Below are 21565 nucleotides of genomic sequence, written 5' to 3' on the forward strand. Positions count from 1 at the left end.
GGGCGGGCCTCCAGGTCCCCATGTAGTGGGGTTCCTGTCCCTTCTCCCCTTTGCAGAATGAAGAACACGGAGGAGGTGCCCGATGAATGCCGAGGGCCTGGCGGACAGCAAGAGGGCCACTTGGCTCCTGGCAACTCTCCTTTGCCTGCCCACCTGCAGCCTGGAGATGTGAGCCGTGGAGAAGCCGGCCCAGGTGCTGCATGAGATACATTTCCCGCATCTCCTTGCCTGGACACACAGCCCTTCACCCCCCACCTTCCCAGGACACGGGAGGCGTTCCCCGATTCAGGCCTGAACACATCCCCACAGCAGCTCACACAGATTTCACAGAGCTGAGGCCTCCTTCACGGCCAAGGTCCTGGCCTGGGAGGCAGGTGACCTCAGCCCCGCAAGAGGCTCTTTGCCTCAGGAGCCCGCTCACCTGGACCAGGCTAAGGGCTCAAGGATGGTCCCGGGAGCTCTTATGGATCCATCTGAGTGCAAGTCCCAGCTCAATTAAAGATTCCTTGTAGGGGATTCAGGACGTGGTCAGGTCACGTGCACGTCCTGAGCCTCAACTCTCCTTCTCTGCGAAATGGGCATGAGCACTGCCGACAGTGATGAGGATTAAAGGAGGGCAGCAGGGAAGAGCCAGACTCCTCGGGCTCAGACCCTGGCTCTGCTATGGGACACTGGGGAAATGGCTTGACTTCTCTGTGCCTCAGTTTACTCATCTGTAAAATACAGCTAACAAGAGTTCCTCCCTCACATGGTGGTTGTGGGGATTAAATGAGTTAATAACTGTAAAGCACTTGGCATGTTACTTATCATACTATATGGTCTGTAATAATACTACATGATGTATTGGTATTAGCTCAGAGGTTAGACGTTGGGCACCCAAGTCAGAAGGCTGGAGTTTGAGTTCCAGCAACATCACTCATCAGCTGTGGGACCCTGTTTGAGTCCCATTGCCTCTCGGTGTGTTATTCATAAAATGAGATCAAGAATATTACCTACTTCGAGTTGTGAGGGTCAGAAGAGCAAATCAATGAAAGGTGCCAACTCTCAGGAAGCATTAAATATTATGCAATTGCCATTCAGACTATTACGATACTAAAGGAAGCGAACAATTTATTGAGTACCTACTGCAGTGGTCGGCAAACTCATTAGTCCACAGAGTCAAGTAACAACAGGACAACGATTGAAATTTCTTTTGAGAGCCAAATTTTTTAAACTTAAACTTCTTCTAACGCCACTTCTTCAAAATAGACTCGCCCAGGCCGTGGTATTTTGTGGTAGAGCCACACTCCAGGGGCCAAAGAGCCTCATGTGGCTCGAGAGCCGCCGTTTGTCGACCAGGGACCTACAGTATATGGGCAGTTGACAGGAATCATCAAGGATATCCTAGGACAAGCGCTCGGTTGCTGCGTTCGGCAGAGGAGGGAGGGAGGTCCTGCTTGTCCAGGATCCCATGGCTGGGAGGGGTAGCCGGACCCCAGGGTGCAGTTTTGGTGGGAGAAAAGGCCCGATGCTTCCTGCAGGACTGCATGTCCCACCCAAAGGGCTTGGCGCCCCGGGACCCCCTTCCGTCCCCAGAGTACCCCTGGCTGGGGCATTATTGTCCCCACTGTGCTGAGGACTGACCTGAGTCTTAGAGGGGTGAGTGGCTTGAATTCCTGCAGCTACAAAGTGGCAGAGCCGGATTCAAACTCAGTTGTCTTAACAGAGTTCTGCTTATGCCCGTGACAACCTTATCCCAATTCCCTCTGAGCCACCGACACAGTCTCTGCGTCTCTTCAAAACCCCAGAGAGAGGACCAAACACCAGGATCACTGTCAAGTCCCAGGCCCACATGCAATCCCCTCACGGCTTCCTGGGGGACGAGGGGGGGGGGCGGGCAGGGGGACACACTCAGAGACACAAAGACACTCAACACCCAGAGGGGTCGTTGTTACCCAGAAATCTTTATTACAAAAATATTTTGCAAGCCAAAAAGTTTAAGTTGCAACTATATACAAAATGGGGCCTGTTTCCTTCCCAAACAGTCTTAAAATAAACTCTCCAAACCACGCTCCTTCCGCACGGCTGTCTCGACCTCTTCCTCTTCCTGGGGTTCGATACACAAGGTAGGAGAACCGCCAGGCTGCCAGCCTGCAGCTAACGCGACACGGCTCCCTCGGCCTCCTTCCCTCACTCCCCTTCCGAAAATCCGAAATTAAATTAAATTAAAATGGCACCAAGAAAACATTCCCTCGCGATGCCGGGTGAGTGTGTGTCCGTGTGCCTGCGTCTTCTCTGGGCAGAAGACAGGGGGACGACGGTGCACGAGCCGGCCTTTGGGGATCTGGAAACAGTCCGAGGCAGGTGGCTGGGACACTGCGCTCCCAGATGCCACAGAGAAGCTCCGGCTCGAGGGCCAAAGCTGCCCACATGGCCTGTTGGCTCAGCGCATTCCTGGATGCCGTCATGTCAAACACCAACTCACAGTCCCCCCCAGATGGCCGGGCCTGGGCGGAGCTCCCAGAGTCACGGCTGCGGGCCACGCGGAGGGCAGCCTGGGTCAGCTTCTCTCTTGCTCTGCTGGCCTGAGCAGCAACCCCTTGGGCCCCACACCTCTGGACCCCGGCGGGGGCGGAGGGGGCAGCAGCGAGGATTAGTGTCTCAGTTCTAAGAGCTGATCAGTTACACGTGGAGACCGAACACACAGCGTGCACCCTGTGCTTGCCCTGGGCCCAGCCAGGCTCCCTCGCTGAAGTGGAAGGGGGTGAGGAGTGGGGGGGTGGGGTCAGAGGACAGTGGGTCACAGCTTCTGCCCACCCTCCCGAGACAAAGGGGCAGCAAGGTGGGTCAGTCCTGGTCTTACGGTTGCCCAGGTTGATTCCAGTTTGATCCCAGTAGGGTTTGAGAGCAGCAATGGGAGATCTCCCTTGCAGAAATCAGCTCAGAGAGCTGGCATGGGGGAAGGTTGCTAAAGGGGAAAGGGTGTGTGGGGGGGAAAGCCAGGCACAGCTTCCTACCCTGCATGGCCCTAAAGTGCTTATGAGGAATGGCGGGGAGGGAAGGCACCTTCCTCTCCCCTGTCCAGGTGAGCAGACTGAGGCATGAGGTGCGGACATGACCGCAGGGCGGGGGACGCAGCCTGCAGAAGCACTGGCTGGTTCCAACTTACCGCGCGAGCCCAGGGCAGGAAGGCAGTAGGACCAGCCACGTGGCTCGGCTGAGGACGTGGCCAGTTTAGTCCCGGAGAGAAGGAAGGCTGAGCATCTCCACGGAGCAGCCAGAACGGAACCTTCTTCCCCATCCTCGGGGCTCCGGGACGGGGAGGAGCTCATGTTCCGCTGCAGGAGACTCCCTCCGGGAACCGACAGCTACACCTTGGCCAGCACAAGACCCAACCAGGTACTTCAACACATGACAGAGGGCCAAGGTAAGGCTGCCGTTGTTTCAAGAAAAAGAACAAAACAACAAAACAAAACACCACAGATCAAATTTTCTTACACCTCAGTTTCAAGATTGCACGTTTCACATTTATCAATAATTTACAGGCGTCCACAGCGAGCGGTTGCTGAGTTAGTGCGAGCTGGAGGAAGCAAGCTCGGGTCTAGAAGGCGAGGCGGGTCCAGGTGGAGTGTGGTGGTCAGGATGCTGGTCCTCACGGCGACTCGGAGGGCGGGAGGAGGAGGGTCTGGTTCCTCAGTCCTGGTGGTGGTGGTGGTGGTGGAGGGTTTCCGGGCGGGTTCCCTGCTCCCCGGGGCTGGGGGCATGTCAGTCCAGGGATGCGGGAGGGCAGGACCGTTGGCAGCAACCTCACGGAGTCTTGGGACGTGGTCCCAACGTTTGTTTTCTAAATTCCCCGTGGATGGGGCATTCGAATCGAGACAGAACTTTCCCCAGAGCCCCAGCTGCATGGTGGTGGTGGTGGTGGTGGTGGTGAGAGGAGCAGGTGGGGTTTCTCTCCCTCCTCACCTTGGAAGATCAGGCTGCAGAGCATCTAGGAAGCTGTCAAGAGTCGCCAAGACCATGGCCAAGAAGACCCTTGGATGATGGAGAGAGGCATGAGAATTCCTGGACCCCTGGCAAGCTCCGGCCAGTTCCCACGTGGGCTCCCCGGCTGGTCTGGCAGCGTCGGCCTCCGTGTGTGGCAATGTGGGGTGTCGGGGGCTGTGGCCACCCTGGGAATGCTAGAGAGCCAAGCGGGTTGGGGAGACAAGATCCAGCCTCATCCTTGGGTCCCAAGACCTGCACCACCCAGGCCCTCCAGGACCCGGGGCGGCTGCCCCCCGTGGGACAGGAAGGCTCATGGGCACAGACCCAGAGACGCCCGAGGCCCCATTCACTTCCTCGGGACCTGGACGCTGGCGTACTCCGAGTGAGACGGCTCGGGCTTGGGGGCCGGTGGCTTGGGGGCCCGGTTGAGGTGGACCATGTCCAGGTCGGCGTAGGTGAGGTTGTCCTCAGGCGCGGCCGGCCGGACGGCCTGGATGCTGGCGTACTCCGTGTGGTTGTTGGACTCGGCGGCCCGGGGGGCCGACTTCTTCCGCTTGGGCAGGTTCAGGTCTGCGTACGTGATGTCGTTGTTGTCCTGGGTCTGAAGGGGACGGAGAGAAGGTCACTCGGAGCCCCTCGCCTCCCGCCCACGCAGCAGCACCCACAGGTCTGGATGCTTCTGTTTCCTCCACTGACTCAGCCGTAGCTCACGCCCAGCTCCTCTCGGGCCAAGGTTACCTGCCTGCAGCCTGACCCTTCCAGCCCACCTCCCTCCTCACATGGCCTGGGGACTTTCTACATGCCGCTGTGGTCGCCTCCCAGGCTGACTCAGTGTTTCCTCCTCCCACAGTTCTGCCCTGCCTTGTCCTGCTCCTCTCTCTGCCTGGAGTCCTCCCCCTCCTTCTCCTGGGGATGACTCCAACCCACTCTGCCCTGTGCATTGAAAAACAAGCGCTGTTTCATCCTGAGACCTGCCCACTGGCTGGGTCCAGGGCTCCTTCTCTGTGCTTCCTCAGCCCGTGTTTCTCCTGACAGCACCCACCACCCAGGACTGTGTCTGTCCGGGGGTGTGAGAACATGTGGATCCCCCAGGTCTGAGCCATGCATCCATGTACTCTTTTAGTCAACAGATATTCCCTAGGCATTTGTTCGGATGCAGAGACCAAGGCTGACACATAGAGGAGGCCTGATCGCTGTTGAATGAACGAACGAGTGAATGGCAACAATTTCAGCCTCACTCAGGGTGCCAGAAGCCTGGAGTTCAAATCCTGCTTCTGCTCTTTCTTGCTGAGAGGCTTTGGGCAATTCACGTCACCCTCCCGGGCCTGTTCCCCATCTGTAAAGTGGGAATAATAAACGTATCTATCACCAGGATGGCTGGGAGGACCGGGCGAGATCAACCATGGGAAGCTCTTAGCGTGGAGCCTGGCACACACTGAACAAGCACTTTGTGTTCAATAATGGCTACCAGGACCAGCCACCCAGCCAACCTGAGCATCTGTCTCCCATGTGCTAATCTTATCACCGCAGCCGTGCCTTAAAATGACCCGTCAGGGACGGTGAGCTTGGCTTCCTCTGGGCCTGGCACCCAGGCTGCAGAGGTGGAGAGGAGCTGCTGGCAAGGGTCACTCTGGTGGGTGCGTGATAACCACCACGGATCTCCACTCCCGACGGCTACCAGCACCGCGCCACCACCGGGGCCACCTCATGTAGGCAGGCCCTATCACAGCCCGGCTTGGTCGGATGCTGTACCTAGTTTACAGGTGAGCAAACTGAGACCTGGGAAGGTTACATAATTCAGTCAAAGCCACACAGCTGGAGAAGAGCCAGTCTGTTGGGTTCTAACGCTGTGGTCTCACCACACACAGCTCCTCTGTCCCGACCTGCACGTTCACCCTTCTCTCTAGGAAACCCAACCCTCGAGAGGGCTGACACCTGGCACCAGGAATCCCAGACGCCAGCCTGCGAACGCCACCAGACCTGGGCTACGAGTGCCTTCCCTGCTCACTGCCCAGGGTCAGGCGCATAGTAGGTGCACAGCAAGTCTTTGCTGACTGAATTCTGCTCAGGTTTTCCTTGATCAGTTCTTTTTACCATCATTCTTTTCTTGGAAGAAGTCGAGAGGTAAAGCGATTGGGCACTGTCATGTGTTTCTAAGTATCACCTGAGCCCGTGCCCAGGGCACGGGGGGGCCGCACTGGGCCGGGGAGCAGGGCACAACATGTTGGCCTGCAAACATCATCATGTCTGTTAGCAGCCCCGGTTCCCTCCAGCAGATTACATCGGCGAGGATGACAGCAGCCAGGGAAATGTCAGGGACAGCTGGCGCGCGCGCGCTCCAGGTCCAGGGCAGGGCCTGTATTGTTACAAGACACAGGGGAGCCCTCTGCCTCCACGGGCTGACAGCGTCAGCGGGGAAGGCGCGAGGCTGGGCTTCTCGGGAACGGGCCAACAGCGCGCTGCGCTGCCCACGAAACCTCCTCAGCCACGAAGAGGGGCCGCTGCCAGCTGGAGGCATTCATGGCACAGGGTCTCTCCTTCAGAGAGACAGGCTCTGGCAGCGCCGTGCTGCTGCTCGGTGTAAGAGGCAGCAGGAGGAGCCAGGAGGCAACCGGGCAGGGCGCTCCCGCTGGAGGGGCTGGCGTGGGCGAAGGCCTGACTCCACTGACATAGAGCACACTGGGAAGGGTGCCCCCTGGAGGTGTGCAGTGGGGGCGCTGAGTCAAGGAGGTAGAGATAGCCTGGCTGGAGTGGAGGGCGAGACTGTGCAGAGAACCAGGGGGGAGGGAGGAAGGTAAAGACTCTCCTCACCCTACCCCCCACCCTGGGAAAGGAGTCTTAATTTAGAACCGAATCTGCCGCTCCAGCTGGTACAAGAAAATCACACCATCGCGTTTCCCGGGAAGGGCACCTCACCAAGGGCTGTACCTGGGTTACTTCTCTGGCGTTCTTCTCGGGCTCGTGCAGCCTAAAAAGGAAAGAGGCACACAGATAAAAATATCCTCCCTATCTCAAGCGCTCACATAAATTGATAAGAATAACACTGAGGTTCACTTCCTATGGGGTGGAGGACATGGATGGTTCACAACAGAAATACAGCTGCTTATCAAGTTTGGGCAGATGGTCCGTCTCACAAAAAAAAAAAAAAAAAAAAAAAAAAAAAGGAATTTGAAGAAATGTCTAAAGCTACTCTATCAGTAAGGATCTTTGAAAATTATAACACTTGGTGCTGGGGAAGATATGGTGAAACTGGCATATATATATATATATATATATATAAAAGCCCAGTGACTGGAACGGCGGAACGACCAGAATGACTGGTGGCTTTGACATGCACTGCGGCAGCCAACCAGCCTGATCGAGGGTGGGGCCGGCCAGCCAACTGCCCATGGCCCCTGTCCCCCACTGGCCCAGCCCAATGTGCCCCATTGGGGTGGGCCAGCCAGACCCCACCAGTGCATGAATTTGTGCACTGGGCTTCTAGTTTTCATATACTGCTGGTGAGAGGGGCAAACCTCCTTATGTAGGTTCCCATCTGGTGTATGTGCAACCCTTTTGGGAAGCAGCTTAGTTAGGCAAACCAAGAACATGGAAGGTGTCATCACCTTTGGATTCATAATTGCATGGGGGAGTGGGGATTCAAAATATCCCCAAAACTGTCTGCACAGAGAAACGGGTGCAAGGCAGGGTGGGGGAGGGAGTCACATCTAACAGCTCTGCCAGTGGGGACTGCCTCAGGAAATTAGGATAGACTCGCTGATAAAGATTTAAAAGGTTTATGAAGAAGTTTCTTTCTTTAAATTATGAATGATTACATTAAAAGATAAGTGCAAAAACAAAATTCTCAGTGGATGATCTTAATTATGAAAAATATGTGGATAACACTGGAAGGAAACAGTAAAATGCTAGCAGCAGTGGTCTTTGGGTGGTATTTTTTTCTTCTTTCTAGTTTCCCATAGTCTCCCGCTGTCCCACATCATACACATCTGGGTTTTATCATTGGGAAAGAAGAGGGCCCAGGCTGGTGTTCTCAGTGGTCAGAGCGCCCGCAGGCTGGATTCCGGTCAAGGGCATGCACCTTGGCTGCAGGTTCCTACCAGAGCTGGGACACGTGCGGGGTTGGGGGGTGGGGGGTGGGAGGAGGCTGGGTGTGGGACGGGGGCACGTGGGAGGCCTCAACCAATTAATGTGGGTCTCTCGCATCCATGTTTCTCTCTCCCTTTCCTCTTCTACCCTCCCCCTCCCTTCCACTCTCTAAAATCAATGGAAAAAATATCCTCCAGTGAGGATTCAAAAAAAGAAGACGAGGGAAGGATCAAGTGTCCTGGTTAATCAAAGAAGCCATTCATGCGCTTGATTCTGTAATTGGAGGCCATGGCCTGGCTCACTGCAGGGTCACGGTCAAGGTGGTGAGCAAGTCAGAGCCACTGGTTCCGCAGGAGCGGCATACATTCTCAGGCCACACGCTGGGGATGTGAGCCTGGATAATGTCAGAAGAGGGCAATGGGGCTTGGCTGCGGGGTTAGCCATGGATTTAGCATGAGTGCTTAGCTCATTCTCAGGCCACACGCTGGGGATGTGAGCCTGGATAATGTCAGAAAGCGTCCTGGGCATGATGGGCCTCACCTGCCCACAGAAACGACCCTCCAGGAGCAGGGACAGTGTCTGGTAGGGAAGGTCATGCAGCTCTTTCCACGTCCCACCTGCTTCCAACCCTCTGGGGCTCCCAATGTCTCTGGTCCAAGTCCAACTCCTCACCCTGCTCATAAGCCACATGTGGTCTGGCCCCTACTGACCCCTCACCCCAGGACTCATTCATTCCCCTGTCCTCACTTCCCCACTACCCACCCTCCAAATATTTCGAGAGGGCTACTTGATAAGACACACTCTAGGGGTCAACAGCAACATCCCTGAATGACCTTCTTAGCCACTTTTTTTTTGTTGTTAACTCGTGTATCATTAAGACTCCACTGTGGAGTCAAGTCCTCAGGCTGACTGGGTTGAGCCTGATGGCAATTTCAAACCTCCTTATGTAGGTTCCTGTGCGGTGTATGTGTCTATCTGCCTGCCTGTCGTGCTTCCTTCCCAGATGGGATGCTCAGAAAGTGCTCCAAAGTGACTGGGAATGAATTCCAGTCAGACTGCCCCAGGGCCTTTGCACAGTCTTCCCTGCCTCTTCACCTAGTTCACTCCTTCTCTTCCCTCAATCCCTGCTTGAAGTAGTCCTTTCCCTGGGAGACTTCCACTGAGTCCCCCGACTCCTCTCGGAACACGGGGCTCCTTTCTTCCGGAGCAGCACTTCAGATCGGAGGACGTTTTCCTTGGTGTGTGTGAGTGTCTGCCTCTCCTCCAGCCTCTCCTGCCTCCGTGAGCCGTGCTGCTCTCCCTCACCCCCGTGCTCGGGCTAAAGAGGTGGGAGCCCCCCCGAGCCTCCTCTCTCCTTCTTACAACCAGCGTCTACGCCATATAAGGCTTGTTCACTCAGCCCCCACAATACATATCAGACCCACGTGCTCCATCACCTCTGCCCCCAGCTCCCCAGATTCCCGAGGTGCCTCGTCCCTGTGTTCCTGCTTCCATTCCCAACTCTGCATAACACTTGGTGCTGGGGGAAATATGGTGAAACTGGCATCTATATATGTATAAAAGCCCAGCGATCATCCACATGTAAAAATGCATGGAGGATGTTTTGTCATGTTTCTGCTCAAAGCCCTCAACCCTGCGGTGAGTACCCTCTCTGGTGAGGCCCGCCTGGCCTGCCCGCCACCGCCCATCTCTCTCCCCTGGCTCACTCCACTCCAGCTGCCCTGGCCCGCTCCATAGTCATGAACGTCTCCAACTGCTCCCGTCTCGGGCTCTGGGCACTAGCTGTTCCTTCTGCCAGGCCCACTATTGTCCCAGATAACCTCATGGCTGGTGACTTCCCATTCTCCAGCTTTCCTGTAGATGTCACCTCCTCAGAGAAGCCTTCCCTGATCACCCACCACACCCACCCCTGCTCTGCTCTGAGCCCAGCTTTATTTTATTTAATCAGCACCTGCATCACACTGTGTAGTAACCTCCCGGCTTATTTGATCACCTGCCTCCCAATGCACAGTGGTCTCCAGGCAAGCATGGACTAGGCCCATCTGATTCCCCACTGGAGCCCTGGCTCCCAGTAATGGGCTGGTGAGTCATTAGCGTGCAGTAAATGTTTGAGGAATGAATGAATGAATGAATGAATCCATCCATCCATCCATCCATCCATCAATTAACATCTGTTCCACTGGATCAAAAGTGCCATGAAACTGGGCCTTCGTGTCATTTTTGCTCCCCTTTGCAGTCTCCCAGCTTAAGGCCTGGCACTGAGCTGGGCTCGGTAAGAGGAATAAATGAAAGAATCAGGGAAGCCCTGCGTATTCCAAGAATAAACGCGGTGAATGTCTGACAAGTGAACAAATGGCCAACTGCACGAACCCCGGTGCCCAATTAAGGGAGCAGCCACATTGTGCCGTCAGATCTGGGGAAGATTACAGACAGCGCTCTGCCTGTGCGGCTCCTAACCCGGGAAGGTGGGCATCGCCAGTCCCTCCACCGGCGGCTCTGCAGCCCGAGGGGCGCTTTGAGCTCAAAGCGGCGGCACCCCCCGTGGCACCTCCCTGTGGCGCACAGTGCTACCCACGCCACCGTGCTCTGGAAAGCGTCTGATGCCAGCCAGCCCAGCGGAAGCGGCCGCTACACGGGAAACCACCATTACGGCTCGCCAGCGATTGCTTTGGTTTAGACAGGGATGAAAGGGAGCAAGCGATCTGCCGGCTCCCTGGGCAGGCTCCTGATGGAAAAATAAAAAACAGGCAGGAACGGCTGGCTTCTCTGGGGAAGGAGAAACCGGCAGCCAGAGCACTGGCGCAGACAAAGAGCGTCAGCTCCGGCGTGGGGACAGGGGGAGGGCATCCAGGCGCCGGCCCTCCCGAGCTGTGGGACCTTGGGAAGGTCACCTGACCTCTCTGAGCCTCAGCTCCCTCACCCACACACGGGGACAATAACAGCCTTCTGAACGGGGGTTCCCAGGGTCTGGCTCGGGAGCCGCAGCAAGAGCACCACCTGAGAACTTGTCAGAAACACGCGTTCTGCAGTAGACGCTCTGGGGGCGGGGCCGGGAGTGTGTGTGTTAGCTAACAAGCCCTCCGGAGGACCTGCTGCACACCCGAGCCTGAGAACCACGGCTCAATTACAAGGGATAACAGTAAATCACAGGGCTTTTTGCGATCATTAAAATCACCTTTGGGCTAAGACTGACAAAGGCATAGATCGGTTCCTGGGTCCCAGGGAGGGCTCAAAATACATTAGCTGCTGATGCTGTTGTCATTATTATTATTATTATTGGCATTGCCTTTTTCTCCCAGAACTTACTGTCTAATTGGGGAGACAAGACAAATCAAAAATAATGACAACAATGAAAACAAAAACAAAAACAAAAAAGAGAGATAATTTCATATTTTGGGTCGTGAGGCCACGGAGGGTAGAGTTTTAGGGATTCATAGGAGGAGATGGAGACTGCTGCAGAGGGTGAGGGTGGCATTCATTCATTCATTCATTCACTTGTTCATCTGACAAACCTTTGCCGGGCACCTATTCCATTCTCGGCCCGGTGCCATGGCCGGCACCGAACATGAGGGAAGTGAGCCTGCTGCCCTCAGGAGGGATGGGTTACAATCTGGGGCCACGTGCAGGGATGGTTTGAGCTCGTCAGGGTGTCGATACAGGGGCACCAGGAGAGTTCCCAGGAGGGGCTCCCCATCCTGGAGGAGATCATGCCCTCGCTGAGCCCAGAGGAAGAGCAGGAAGTAGCCGGGTGAAAGGAAGGTGCCCACTCTAGCTTCCGCGTCGCACAACTCCAGTGAGTGCCATTCACAGAACCCCCTCTGATGCCCTCTGGGATTGTGGAGACCCTGGGTGGTGAGTGAGCAGGGGTGGGGGAGCTCAACCTGGAGAGAGGGAAGCCTGAGGGAGGAGAGAAGGGAGTGCGGCCTGGCTGAGCCACAGAATGAAACACTGGGGCGTGGCCAGAAGTGACACTGTCCGTGTCAGCACGGGCTGGACCATGAGGGATTTGAGGGCCTCAGTTAGGCACCTGGACTATCTTGATGACCAGGAGAGCCACTAAAGGTTTTTAGGCAAAGGATGGAAGCCAAGTCTTGGCCTTGCAAAAGAGTATACTTGGTGCGCACACACACACACACACACACACACACACACAGCACCCCCATCACCCCCCAACCTTGGAATCATCCTTGACTCTACATCTAATCCATCAGCCAGTCCTCTGAGCTGTACCTCCAAAAAGTATCCAGCATCTACCATTTCCCAGCCCATCCCACCACCTTGGGCAAGGCCGCCATCTGCTTGGACCACTGCAGAAGTCACCTCTCTGCCTCCACACTCACCCCCTGTGGCTGGGTGCCCACAGGACACTCAAGGTGATCCTTTTCAAACAAGTCAGATCATCTCCCTCCTATGGCTCCTCATTTCCCCTGGGAGTAAAACCCCAGGTCCTAGAGGCCACAGCCCTAGACCACTGGCCTCCCCTTCAGACCCTCAGGTCCTGCTCTTTAATTCTGAAATCCACACAGCTCTACAAAAGCAAAATACTTGCAAAACCCATTTGGTGGCAAAACCTGACCTAAACATGAAACTATTTATAGTTTTTATTTGTTGCTCTTAGTGCAGATTATATTCCCAAGCCGGTACATTCACGTAGTAGATTGTGGCGTGCTGCTTCTATTCTGCTGGGGCGAACGTGGGGGGCCTCCCTAGAGCTGGAAAGCCTGGATGAGTAGCACATGTGGCTGCATGGGCCTCGGCTAAGAGCCTGTGGGCCGGCACCTCCCTGAGCTCATCTCCCGCCTTCCCCTCCTTCCTCTGCCCCAGCGCACAGGCCTGTTCTGGGCCGCTCGTCACCTCCCACCTCGGGCCTTGGCCACACCGGCTGTCTCCCCTGCACACCCCTCTGCCACTTCTGCTTCATGGCTCCCCGGCTCAGAACCTGCTCACATCTTCCGAGGAGGCCCTCCTCCTGCCTAAGATGGACTGCCATAAATCTCCGTCCCTCTGCTCTGTCTGATTTGTCACATGGCATTACATATCATTTACCTCTATGCTTACTGCGGCTGCTCTCACTGGTGTGCGAACCCCATTTGGGTCTGGACTGATTATTTTTTTGGTAATATTCATTCAAGGATGGGTACACACACACACACACACACACACACACACACACACACACATATATATACACACACACTTTTCTGCCTTTGATTTTTAGAGAAAGTGGAAGGCAGAGAGGGAGAGGGAGAGGGAGAGGGAGAGGGAGAGGGAGAGGGAGAGGGAGAGGGAGAGGGAGAGGGAGAGGGAGAGGGAGAGGGAGAGGGAGAGTCAGGCTCCGATGTGAGAGAGACACATTGATTGGTTGCTCCCACACACAGGGATCGAACCTGCAACCCAGGTCCATGCCCTTGAATAGAAATTGAACCTGTGACCCTTCAGAGGTTAGAACTTGGACTCTACCCACTGAACAACACTGGCCATGGCAAGTCTGGACCGATGTTTGTTCACTGCTATATCTCCAGCACCCAAACCTGAGCCGGCACATAGTAGGGACTCAGGAAGAATCATTGAAAACATGAATCAACAAACTAAGACACCATTTGTGACACAATGCCATCACCTTAGCCTCTGACCAGGGCGCGGGCTTCAGGATGGACAGATGCTTTCTGTCATGCTCACCCCGTGTCCCCAGGGCCACCCGTGCAGAGCACTTAATAAATATTTAATGAGCGAAGGAAAGAGCAAAGTATACAACTCGGGTCTGGGTGGTGTGTTTGCACTGTGCTCCTGCCACCGTCCAAACAGGATTTCATCGGAGTCTGCTTGTCTGTGGAAGTCCCCGCCAGTCCCCCGGGATCGGTAATTAAGATGGGCCTGGCGTGAGGCACTTCCAGAGCAAGGACAGAAAGGCTGGCTGGCAGAGCTGGGGGTTCAGCTGGTGTGGACTCTGCTTTTCGGTTTGGGGCTGTCAAACAACAGAAGCCTCCCAGCCCAGGGATGTGCTTACCTTGTGGAAGAAGTGGAGCCCTTGGCTGCAAGAGAAAAGAAATAAAAGCCAGTTATTTAACCTAGAAACATACTTTGTTGTTTTTTGTTGTTGTTGTTTCTGGGGAAGGGGAGGGCAAACATTTGGCTCCAGGGACCCTGGGAGAAACTGTTGAGATCATATCCTCCCCACCATAGGAAACCCCGCGCTCACCCCAGTGGGGTGGCCCAGTATCTTCCATTGGGGGAAACCAGGAGCTGGGCCTTCCTGCTTTCTCACCTCTGGGAATTGCCAAAGGTCAGAACCCAAAGCAGCCTTCAGCCTGGAGGGGCCACCTGCACTAGCCCCTGGTCTGCACTTTGCCACACTCCTCACCCGAGACCCTGCATCAAGCCTGGGTCCGAGCCGTGGCCGCTCCCTGCTGGAGAACAGATCCTAGCAGGCCTGTGAGCCGGGGAGCAGGTGCGAATCCCTCTGCTGCCACCAGCTCGCTCGCTCGCTGTGTGGGCCTGGACGGGCCCTTTCTCCCTGAGCTTGGATTTCAGCTCTCTGACTCACAGGACTGGGCTGGGCGTTCACGTATTTCCATGTCACCTTTCCCCGAAAAGGATCTTGGGAGGACAGAAAGAGTCCATCTGGTTCAGAGGTTTTTAAACCTGTGCTATGGGGCATCCCACCGAGAAGCCGCTGGGGTTCAGCCACCATTTGACTCGAATCTCACTGCAAAATTGTAATTAAAAAGCAACATGCACACGCAAATGTGCTCTGCCCCTCGTGTCGGCAGGCTGGAGGCTGCCACAATGCAGCCGCCCTCACTGCTGGGTTAATGCTCGGGGCCTGGGCCGGCAGTGGGTTTTAGGTGAGCGGGTAGCAGTGGGAAGGCTGCAGCCCAGCATCTGACATCTGAATGGAGGCTGATGGGCTGCCGAGCACTAGGACATGAGACGTCTCAGGGGAGTCCAATGACCGATCACCCCCATTTTACACAGAGGAGGTGGAGTGACACACGGATGAATGGTAACTGGTAGAATAGAAAGGAAGACACCTCACTGTACTGAGGTAGAAGATGGGTGGATCTTTCCAGGGACCAATGAGGGGGAAGGAGCATCTCATTAAAGCGAAAGTGATGTGCAGCGTGGTCCCTAGAGTCCGCGGCCAAGGCTTGAATCCTGGCCCCACCGCTTGCCAGTTGGGAGGCCCCGAGCAAGTCTTACAACTTACCCGTGCCTCAGTTTCCTCACCTGTAAAATGGGTTTAATACCACCACTGCAGAAGACTGTGGCAAGCACAGTCCCTGACACATGAGATGGGCTGTGCGAGTGCTACTTGTCACTGTCACTGGAGCGTATGTTTGAGAGCTGGGCTCTGCAATATGGACCCACCACCCAGGTCTGGGTGGCCAGCATACATGTCTACAGCTCTCCAAACTGCCGCTCCTCCTCCGGAGCACCCGGTCGCTGATGCCTAAGCTCCCAGTAATGGGCTAGGGTGTGCCAGGAGTGACACGGTGCCCAGGGAGGAGGCTCTAGAGCACACGTGTCAAACACAAGGCCCGCGGGCCAAATCCAGCCCGCCAGGCCTTGCAATGTGGCCCGCACCGCGCTGTCATCACTGCACTCCGCTGTCAGTTTATGACATTGTCAGTTTATGACTGTTCAGTAAACCATTCGGCCCGCGATTTAGGCTGGATTTTAGATTTTGGCCCCTTCTCTGATTGAGTTCGACACCCCTACTCTAGAGTCTAGACCAGTGGTCAGCAAACTCATTAGTCCACAGAGCCAGATATCAACAGTACAACAATTGAAATTTCTTTGGAGAGCCACATTTTTTAAACTTAAACTTCTTCTAACGCCACTTCTTCAAAATAGACTCTCCCAGCCTGTGGTATGTTGTGGAAGAGCCACACTCCAGCGGCCAAAGAGCTGCATGTGGCTCGAGAGCCGTGGTTTGCCGACCACGGTCTCTAGGCGAAGGGCTGGGATGTCCCTAACAGCCACTGTGAGCTCTCCCCTCAATGGCCTGGCTTGTCCCTGCGGTGGGCAGGGGGTCCTTCCTGTGAGGGCTTCCCAGGAACTCTAGGGAAACCCCTGGGCAGATCACTGGCAGAAGCTCCTCCAGATCCCAGAGACATGGGCCTGACTCTAGCCTCCTGGACCGGGAGCTTAAGGCTCCGGCAGTACTCATTGCTAAGTCTTCCAGCCAGCCCAGGAGGGAGGGGCAACGGGGAGGCTGCAGAAGAGGCATGTGACTGACAACTCCAGCTGAGCCCGCACGTGGCACGTGGTACGTGGTACGTGGTAGTTCGCCACCAGTACTTTGCAGAGAACTTAGGATAGACTCTGACAAAAAAGAAAATATCACAGTTCTAATTTCATCTGTGGGGCGCGCATGTGTCAGGCTGACATATAAAATGCATTTCTATCACTTGTAGTCAAATAAGTTTCAGAAACACCGGCTTAAACTTGTCTCCTTCGAGAGCAGAAAAGAGAACTTGCGTTTTTTGAGGCCTGAGAATGTGCCAGAGCTGTTATTTCACACGAGCCTCTTTGGTTGCATAACTATCCTTCAACATAGGCATTGCTGCACCCATTTTGCAGGTGAGCAAACAGAGACTCCTGGAGGCCAAACTGATTGCTTGGAACCTATAACGGCCCTGGTTTGTCTTAACTCCAAAGGCAGAGGCCTTGCCATGACAGGAGCGACACAACCACACACACACACACACACACACACACACACACACACACGACACCATGTCCCCTCCTGCCCCCGGGAGGGTGGTTTCCCAGGGAGGCGGCTCATGTTTCATGCTGATGACAGGAGGTAACATTTATTGAGCACTTGCTGTGTGCCAGGTACGCTCCCAACTTTTATATATATCACCCACTCCATCCTCCCAACGGCCTTGGAGGTGGGTGCTGCTGTGACCCCTACCCTCTTCCAGCCTCCTGCCTGGGGGATGGGCATGTCACTGGACAGGTAAGAGGAAAGCAAACGTTGGCCGGGGGTTCCTGGGGATATTACTTGCTCTCTGAGACCCTCTCCCCACCCTGCAGCTCCGTTTCCCACCTCGCAGAGGTGCCCTGAGGAGGCATGGACTGGAGCAGAGATGCCGTCTTGCAGCCACGAGGGGAAGGCCCCGGGAAGGATCCACCCAGGCCCACCCAGGCCCGCGGGGTGAGGGTGTCACCCCAGCTGGCACTGCTCCCCCTGGACTCCTATCTCGTTCCAGGAAGGAACTGCCCCTGGGCGTCGCCCAATGCCCTCCTGCGGCCTCCCCCGCTGGAAAGGACAGCCCGGGGCAGACTCCCGGGGAAGCGGCAGGGAAGGCACCCACCTTTCTTCTGTCGGACTCGCAGGAGATAGAGGGCGGCCATCAGCAGGACCACCAGCAGGGCACACACCACGCCCACCGCAATGAAGATACCTTTCGAGCCCTTTCCGTCACCTGGAGACAAGGCAGAGGAGAGGCTTCAGGCACGCCAGTGAGAACCAGAGAAGCGCCACCCACCGCCTCTCTGCACCCCTGCTCGGGCCCATTCTCGGAGAGCATCGGGCTGGGTCTTCTCAGACGTTTCGTGCCTCCCGGGCACGTTCATGGCTCCACACACACGTTCCCACACGGGTCAACCACGGGAACACACAAGCGATGCCGGGATGCCGGGGGAGACTGCGTGGTGCTGCAGCCGTGGGGGAACCCGGGCTGCCGGGCGGGGGCAGACACCTCTCTCCCGAAGAGCACAGCCTGTTCTCCGCATCGGCCCGAACCAGTGGCCACCGAGGCCATGGGAGCTACACAGCCCCGTTCAGCCTCTGAACCACAATGGGGACGGAGGAACGGCCGCTTGCAGGTGACGGCCTCTCAGGGGCTGCCCACTGATGGGTGACCGGGACCCAGGCAGAGGGGCTCTGAACCCAGACACTGAAGGAAACTAGGACCTGGCGGGCCCCGGGCACAGGGAGGGAACCTGCACTGGAGCACTGTGGGTAGTCGGGAGCAGGGCTGAGCTGCAGAAACATGGGTTCAAATCCGTGCCCCTAGTGTGTGACCTTGAGCCGGTCACCTAAACCTCCACATACCGGCTTCCTCTTGTGTTACTGAGGCCAAGAATAATTTCTACCACGTTGGATGACCCTGAGGATTAATCAGCAACTAACCAACCAACCAACCAACCAACCAACTCACTCTTTCCTCCTTTCTAAAGCCTACTATGTGCTGGGCTGTGGGCCAGGCCCTGAAGCTGCGGTGCCCGGGATTCCTAGCAGCTGGGACTCCGAGCCAGGGTCACAGCTCCTCTCCTTGGGCACTGCCCGGAGCAGTCGGAGGCCCAGAGAGAGAGGTACTGACTCGTCCGAGGTCCCCCAGCAGGTCTGGGACAGGTGCTGCTCCGAGGGCAGGCCTCACCCTCTGAGAAGCAGGCATGGGTGACACCTAAGGGTACCCTGACAGGGCCCCAGCCTTCCCTGGAGCTCTCTGGCCCCTTGAAGGACTCACAAACGAAAGCAATGGCCTTTATTCTAACCCACTCAAAGGGTCTGCTGTGTCCAGGGCACAGCCATGCTAACGAGGGAACAGTCCACGCTGGCACCGAAGCGCCAACTGGGTGCTGCCGTTGTGAAGGAGGGAGACGCACGCCAACATGCAGGAGGGGTGCTGAGACCTTCGACTCTCCCAGGAGGCGGCAGCATTCCCAGCCTCTTCAGTGCGCACGCGCTCGGACCCGGAGATGCCCTTTGGGAAAGGGCCCCAGAGAGAGAGCTGCACATGTAACACAGCATGCACAGGACATGGACTGCAGCAGCTGACATGGACAGAAGCCACACCCCTCTGGAAGGCCCGCCCCGCCCCCTAGGGGGCAGGGGTGCAATGGCAGCCAGAGGACCAGGCAGAGGTCAGACAGAGCCAGGAGCAGGCAGGGGCCGACATGGCTGTGAGAAGAAAGCAAGAGGCAGGCTCTGTGGTGGCCTCCCACCCTCCCTCGCTCTTCCCTTTCTCAATGTACACTGATGTGAAAAGACCCATCAAGGCGGGTGCCAAACTCTTACCAGTGGTGACGGTGGAGTGTGGGGTGTGGGGAGGGGAGCTCACTTCAAAAGGCCCCTTCCTACCTATAGACTTCTAGGTTATTCTGTAATAAGCATGCATTACTACTTGTAACAGTAAAAGTAAAGGTGAACGTTAGTCAGAGCTGGGTCAGTTAAAGTGGGGCCTCACCAGCGGGTTCATCTGTGCCCTTCTGGGGAGCCAGGGCCTCCACGGTGACGATTTTGGTGACCGCCGGCTGCCCGTCATGCTCCACCTGGCAGGTGAGCTTCGCACCCTCCCTGTGGGCAGACAGGTTCACCAGGAGCCAGCTCCTCCAGCTGAAGGTCCCGTCCTGGTTCTCTGTGAGGGTCGAGGCCTTTTCTGTTCGGGATGTGTTTCCGTTCTCCAGCCAGGTCAGCTGCAGGCGCTGGGGGTAGAAGTTCCTCACCAGGCAGGTGACGTTCTTCTGCTTCTCTGACACCGTGCGCTGGGTGACCTCCACGGTGGGCGGCACTGAAACAGCACAGGGCACAGCTCTGACCTCGTGGGACACAGACCTCGGAGGAGGCTCCGCCCTCAGCTCCCCCACCACAGGACGGTGTCTCACAGGGCAGGTGCTCATTCATAGGGATGAAGTCACTAAGCACAGGAGCCTGCACACAGTAGATGCTCAGGGCCTCGCAGCTCCGGTGAGAGTAACAGGATTGAAGTGAAAAGGCATAGCCCGCATGCAGCGGGGCATTGTAATTATAGGAAAACAAATGAAATCGCCAAGCACATGGGAGCTGGGCTTATAGTAGGTGCGCAGTTACTGGAGCTGCTATTGGTAAAGTAGGTGAAAGTACCAAGAACAGTGGTGGGTGTGCACCGGACAGCTGCCATTAGACGGGGTGAGTGATGGGCACTTCCAGGTGCCTGGTGAAGGGCAGGACTTGAGGAATTAGATTCTAGGAAAATCAAACTCTGGAGCAAAGGGCCAGGGGCCAGGTGTGGGTTTGGGCTGGGTGTGAGGGCATCTACCTCGGATGGCCTCAGAGAGGTTGGCAGTCCCACGAAGAGGCGGGTCCCCCTTTAGGGTGTCGTGGGTCACCTGACAGATGACCTGGGAGCGAACATCCCTCGGGGCGAGCAGCACCCTGGCGGTGCTGGAGATGCTGTAGGAAGGGCTGTCTCCCTCTGGGTCCACGGTGGTCTGGGAGTCTGGCAACTCATTCCCATCCTTGTACCATTTCAGGTCGATGCTTTTTGGGGAGAAGCCGTGGGACTTGCAGGTGTAGTTCACTGTCTGCCCAGGCAGCCACCTGCCCGTGGGGCCCGATACCACAGGGGGAGAGGGTTTGGCTGTAAAAGGAACATCATGAACAACGAATATGATTGTGAATATCACCACTAACAGTAAGGATTCGACACTGTCAAAACCTTCTTCTCATATACTGTCTGTTTTTTAATCCTTCTATTAATTCCGGGGTGTCATCATCCTCATCGTACTTGGGGGGACGACACTCAGGTCCCCTGAGGGAGGGGCAGGGCCAACAAGCAAACCCAGGCTTGTGTTCAAAGTCACCTTCTTTCCTCCCCAGGTGACGTCCCGCCTGCTGGGCCAGGGACACAATTACTGAGCCGTCTCACTCTTCACAGTAACCCTCCCAGCCGGCCTCCCCTGGACCGTCCCAGATGGAAACGCAGAGGAAGCAGTGGGGTCGCAGGACCCCGTGACAGCTGGACCCCAGCTGGCCAGGGAGCGTCCCAGCTCCCAGCTGTGAAATGGGGCAGCAGGCTTCTCCTTCCCGGACTGCCGGGAGGGGTACCTCAGGCAGTGGAAGCATTTTTGCTCTGAGCAAAACAGAAGATGCTTCACAAAAATAAAGAAACACAGGTCCGTTTTGAACTTGATGTTTATCCAGAGCTCGCCCTTCGGGTGTTTACGAGTCACTCCATACTTCTCCTTCGTTCCACCAGTATTCCAGCGGGCTCTATCTCATCTGGGCCAATCCCCGAGTTTGACAGGGAGAAGACAATGGGATTTTTTTTTTTTTTTTTTTTCTGAACTTGGGTTCTTCTCTTGGGTGTGAACACACAGATCACCGAGTGCTGAGAACGCTGAAGGGGGTTCATGTCTTAATCGGTATTATATTAGATGAGGCACAGACACGGGCCTCGGAGTGGGCGGGACTCCTGAGTCCTGAAGGCATCCACACCAGGGACAAAAGCGAGAGCCGTCTCTCCCTGTGTAAGGGCCACTGGGAGTTCTTACCCAGCCCCTTCGCTCACCGCGGGCAGACAGCACATATTAACAAGTACTTGCACCTGTAAATATCTAACTTGCTTCCTGAAACTCATCCAACGTTTGAGGACATAGATAAGGGAGTGTCACTTGAATCAAGTGGTAAAAGCACCAGCGGCCCGGACGCCCCTAGATATGCTGGGATCGGTGACTGTTTATTGAGAAAAGCTGGCATCCTGATGCCGGCGGGTCCCTCTGTGCCCTCAGCCCCTCCTTT

At 56.0% G+C, this 21565-nt stretch overlaps 1 protein-coding gene across 7 annotated transcripts in view; it reads right to left on the bottom strand.

Annotated features, from left to right (window-relative positions):
* Positions 1-1924: 1924 nt before the first annotated feature.
* The window catches only part of LOC311624073 (tyrosine-protein phosphatase non-receptor type substrate 1-like), a 46746-nt gene continuing 27105 nt past the window's right edge, over positions 1925-21565 (bottom strand). For 5 of the 7 annotated variants that reach the window (XM_084886899.1, XM_084886897.1, XM_084886900.1 and 2 more), the window contains exons 4-9: positions 20085-20405; positions 19254-19577; positions 17376-17486; positions 14060-14084; positions 6883-6934; positions 1925-4567 (exon numbers count right to left, since the gene is read on the bottom strand). In XM_084886899.1, the coding sequence (XP_084743025.1) occupies positions 4313-4567; positions 6883-6934; positions 14060-14084; positions 17376-17486; positions 19254-19577; positions 20085-20405 (1088 nt within the window). In that variant the 3' untranslated portion in view covers positions 1925-4312. The remainder of the gene's footprint in view (positions 4568-6882; positions 6935-14059; positions 14085-17375; positions 17487-19253; positions 19578-20084; positions 20406-21565) is intronic. The other 2 variants (XM_084886901.1, XM_084886903.1) reach the window with 2 other exon arrangements.

Source organism: Pipistrellus hanaki (assembly GCF_964339955.1).
Source record: "Pipistrellus hanaki genome assembly, chromosome: 6".
Lineage (NCBI taxonomy): Eukaryota > Metazoa > Chordata > Mammalia > Chiroptera > Vespertilionidae > Pipistrellus > Pipistrellus hanaki.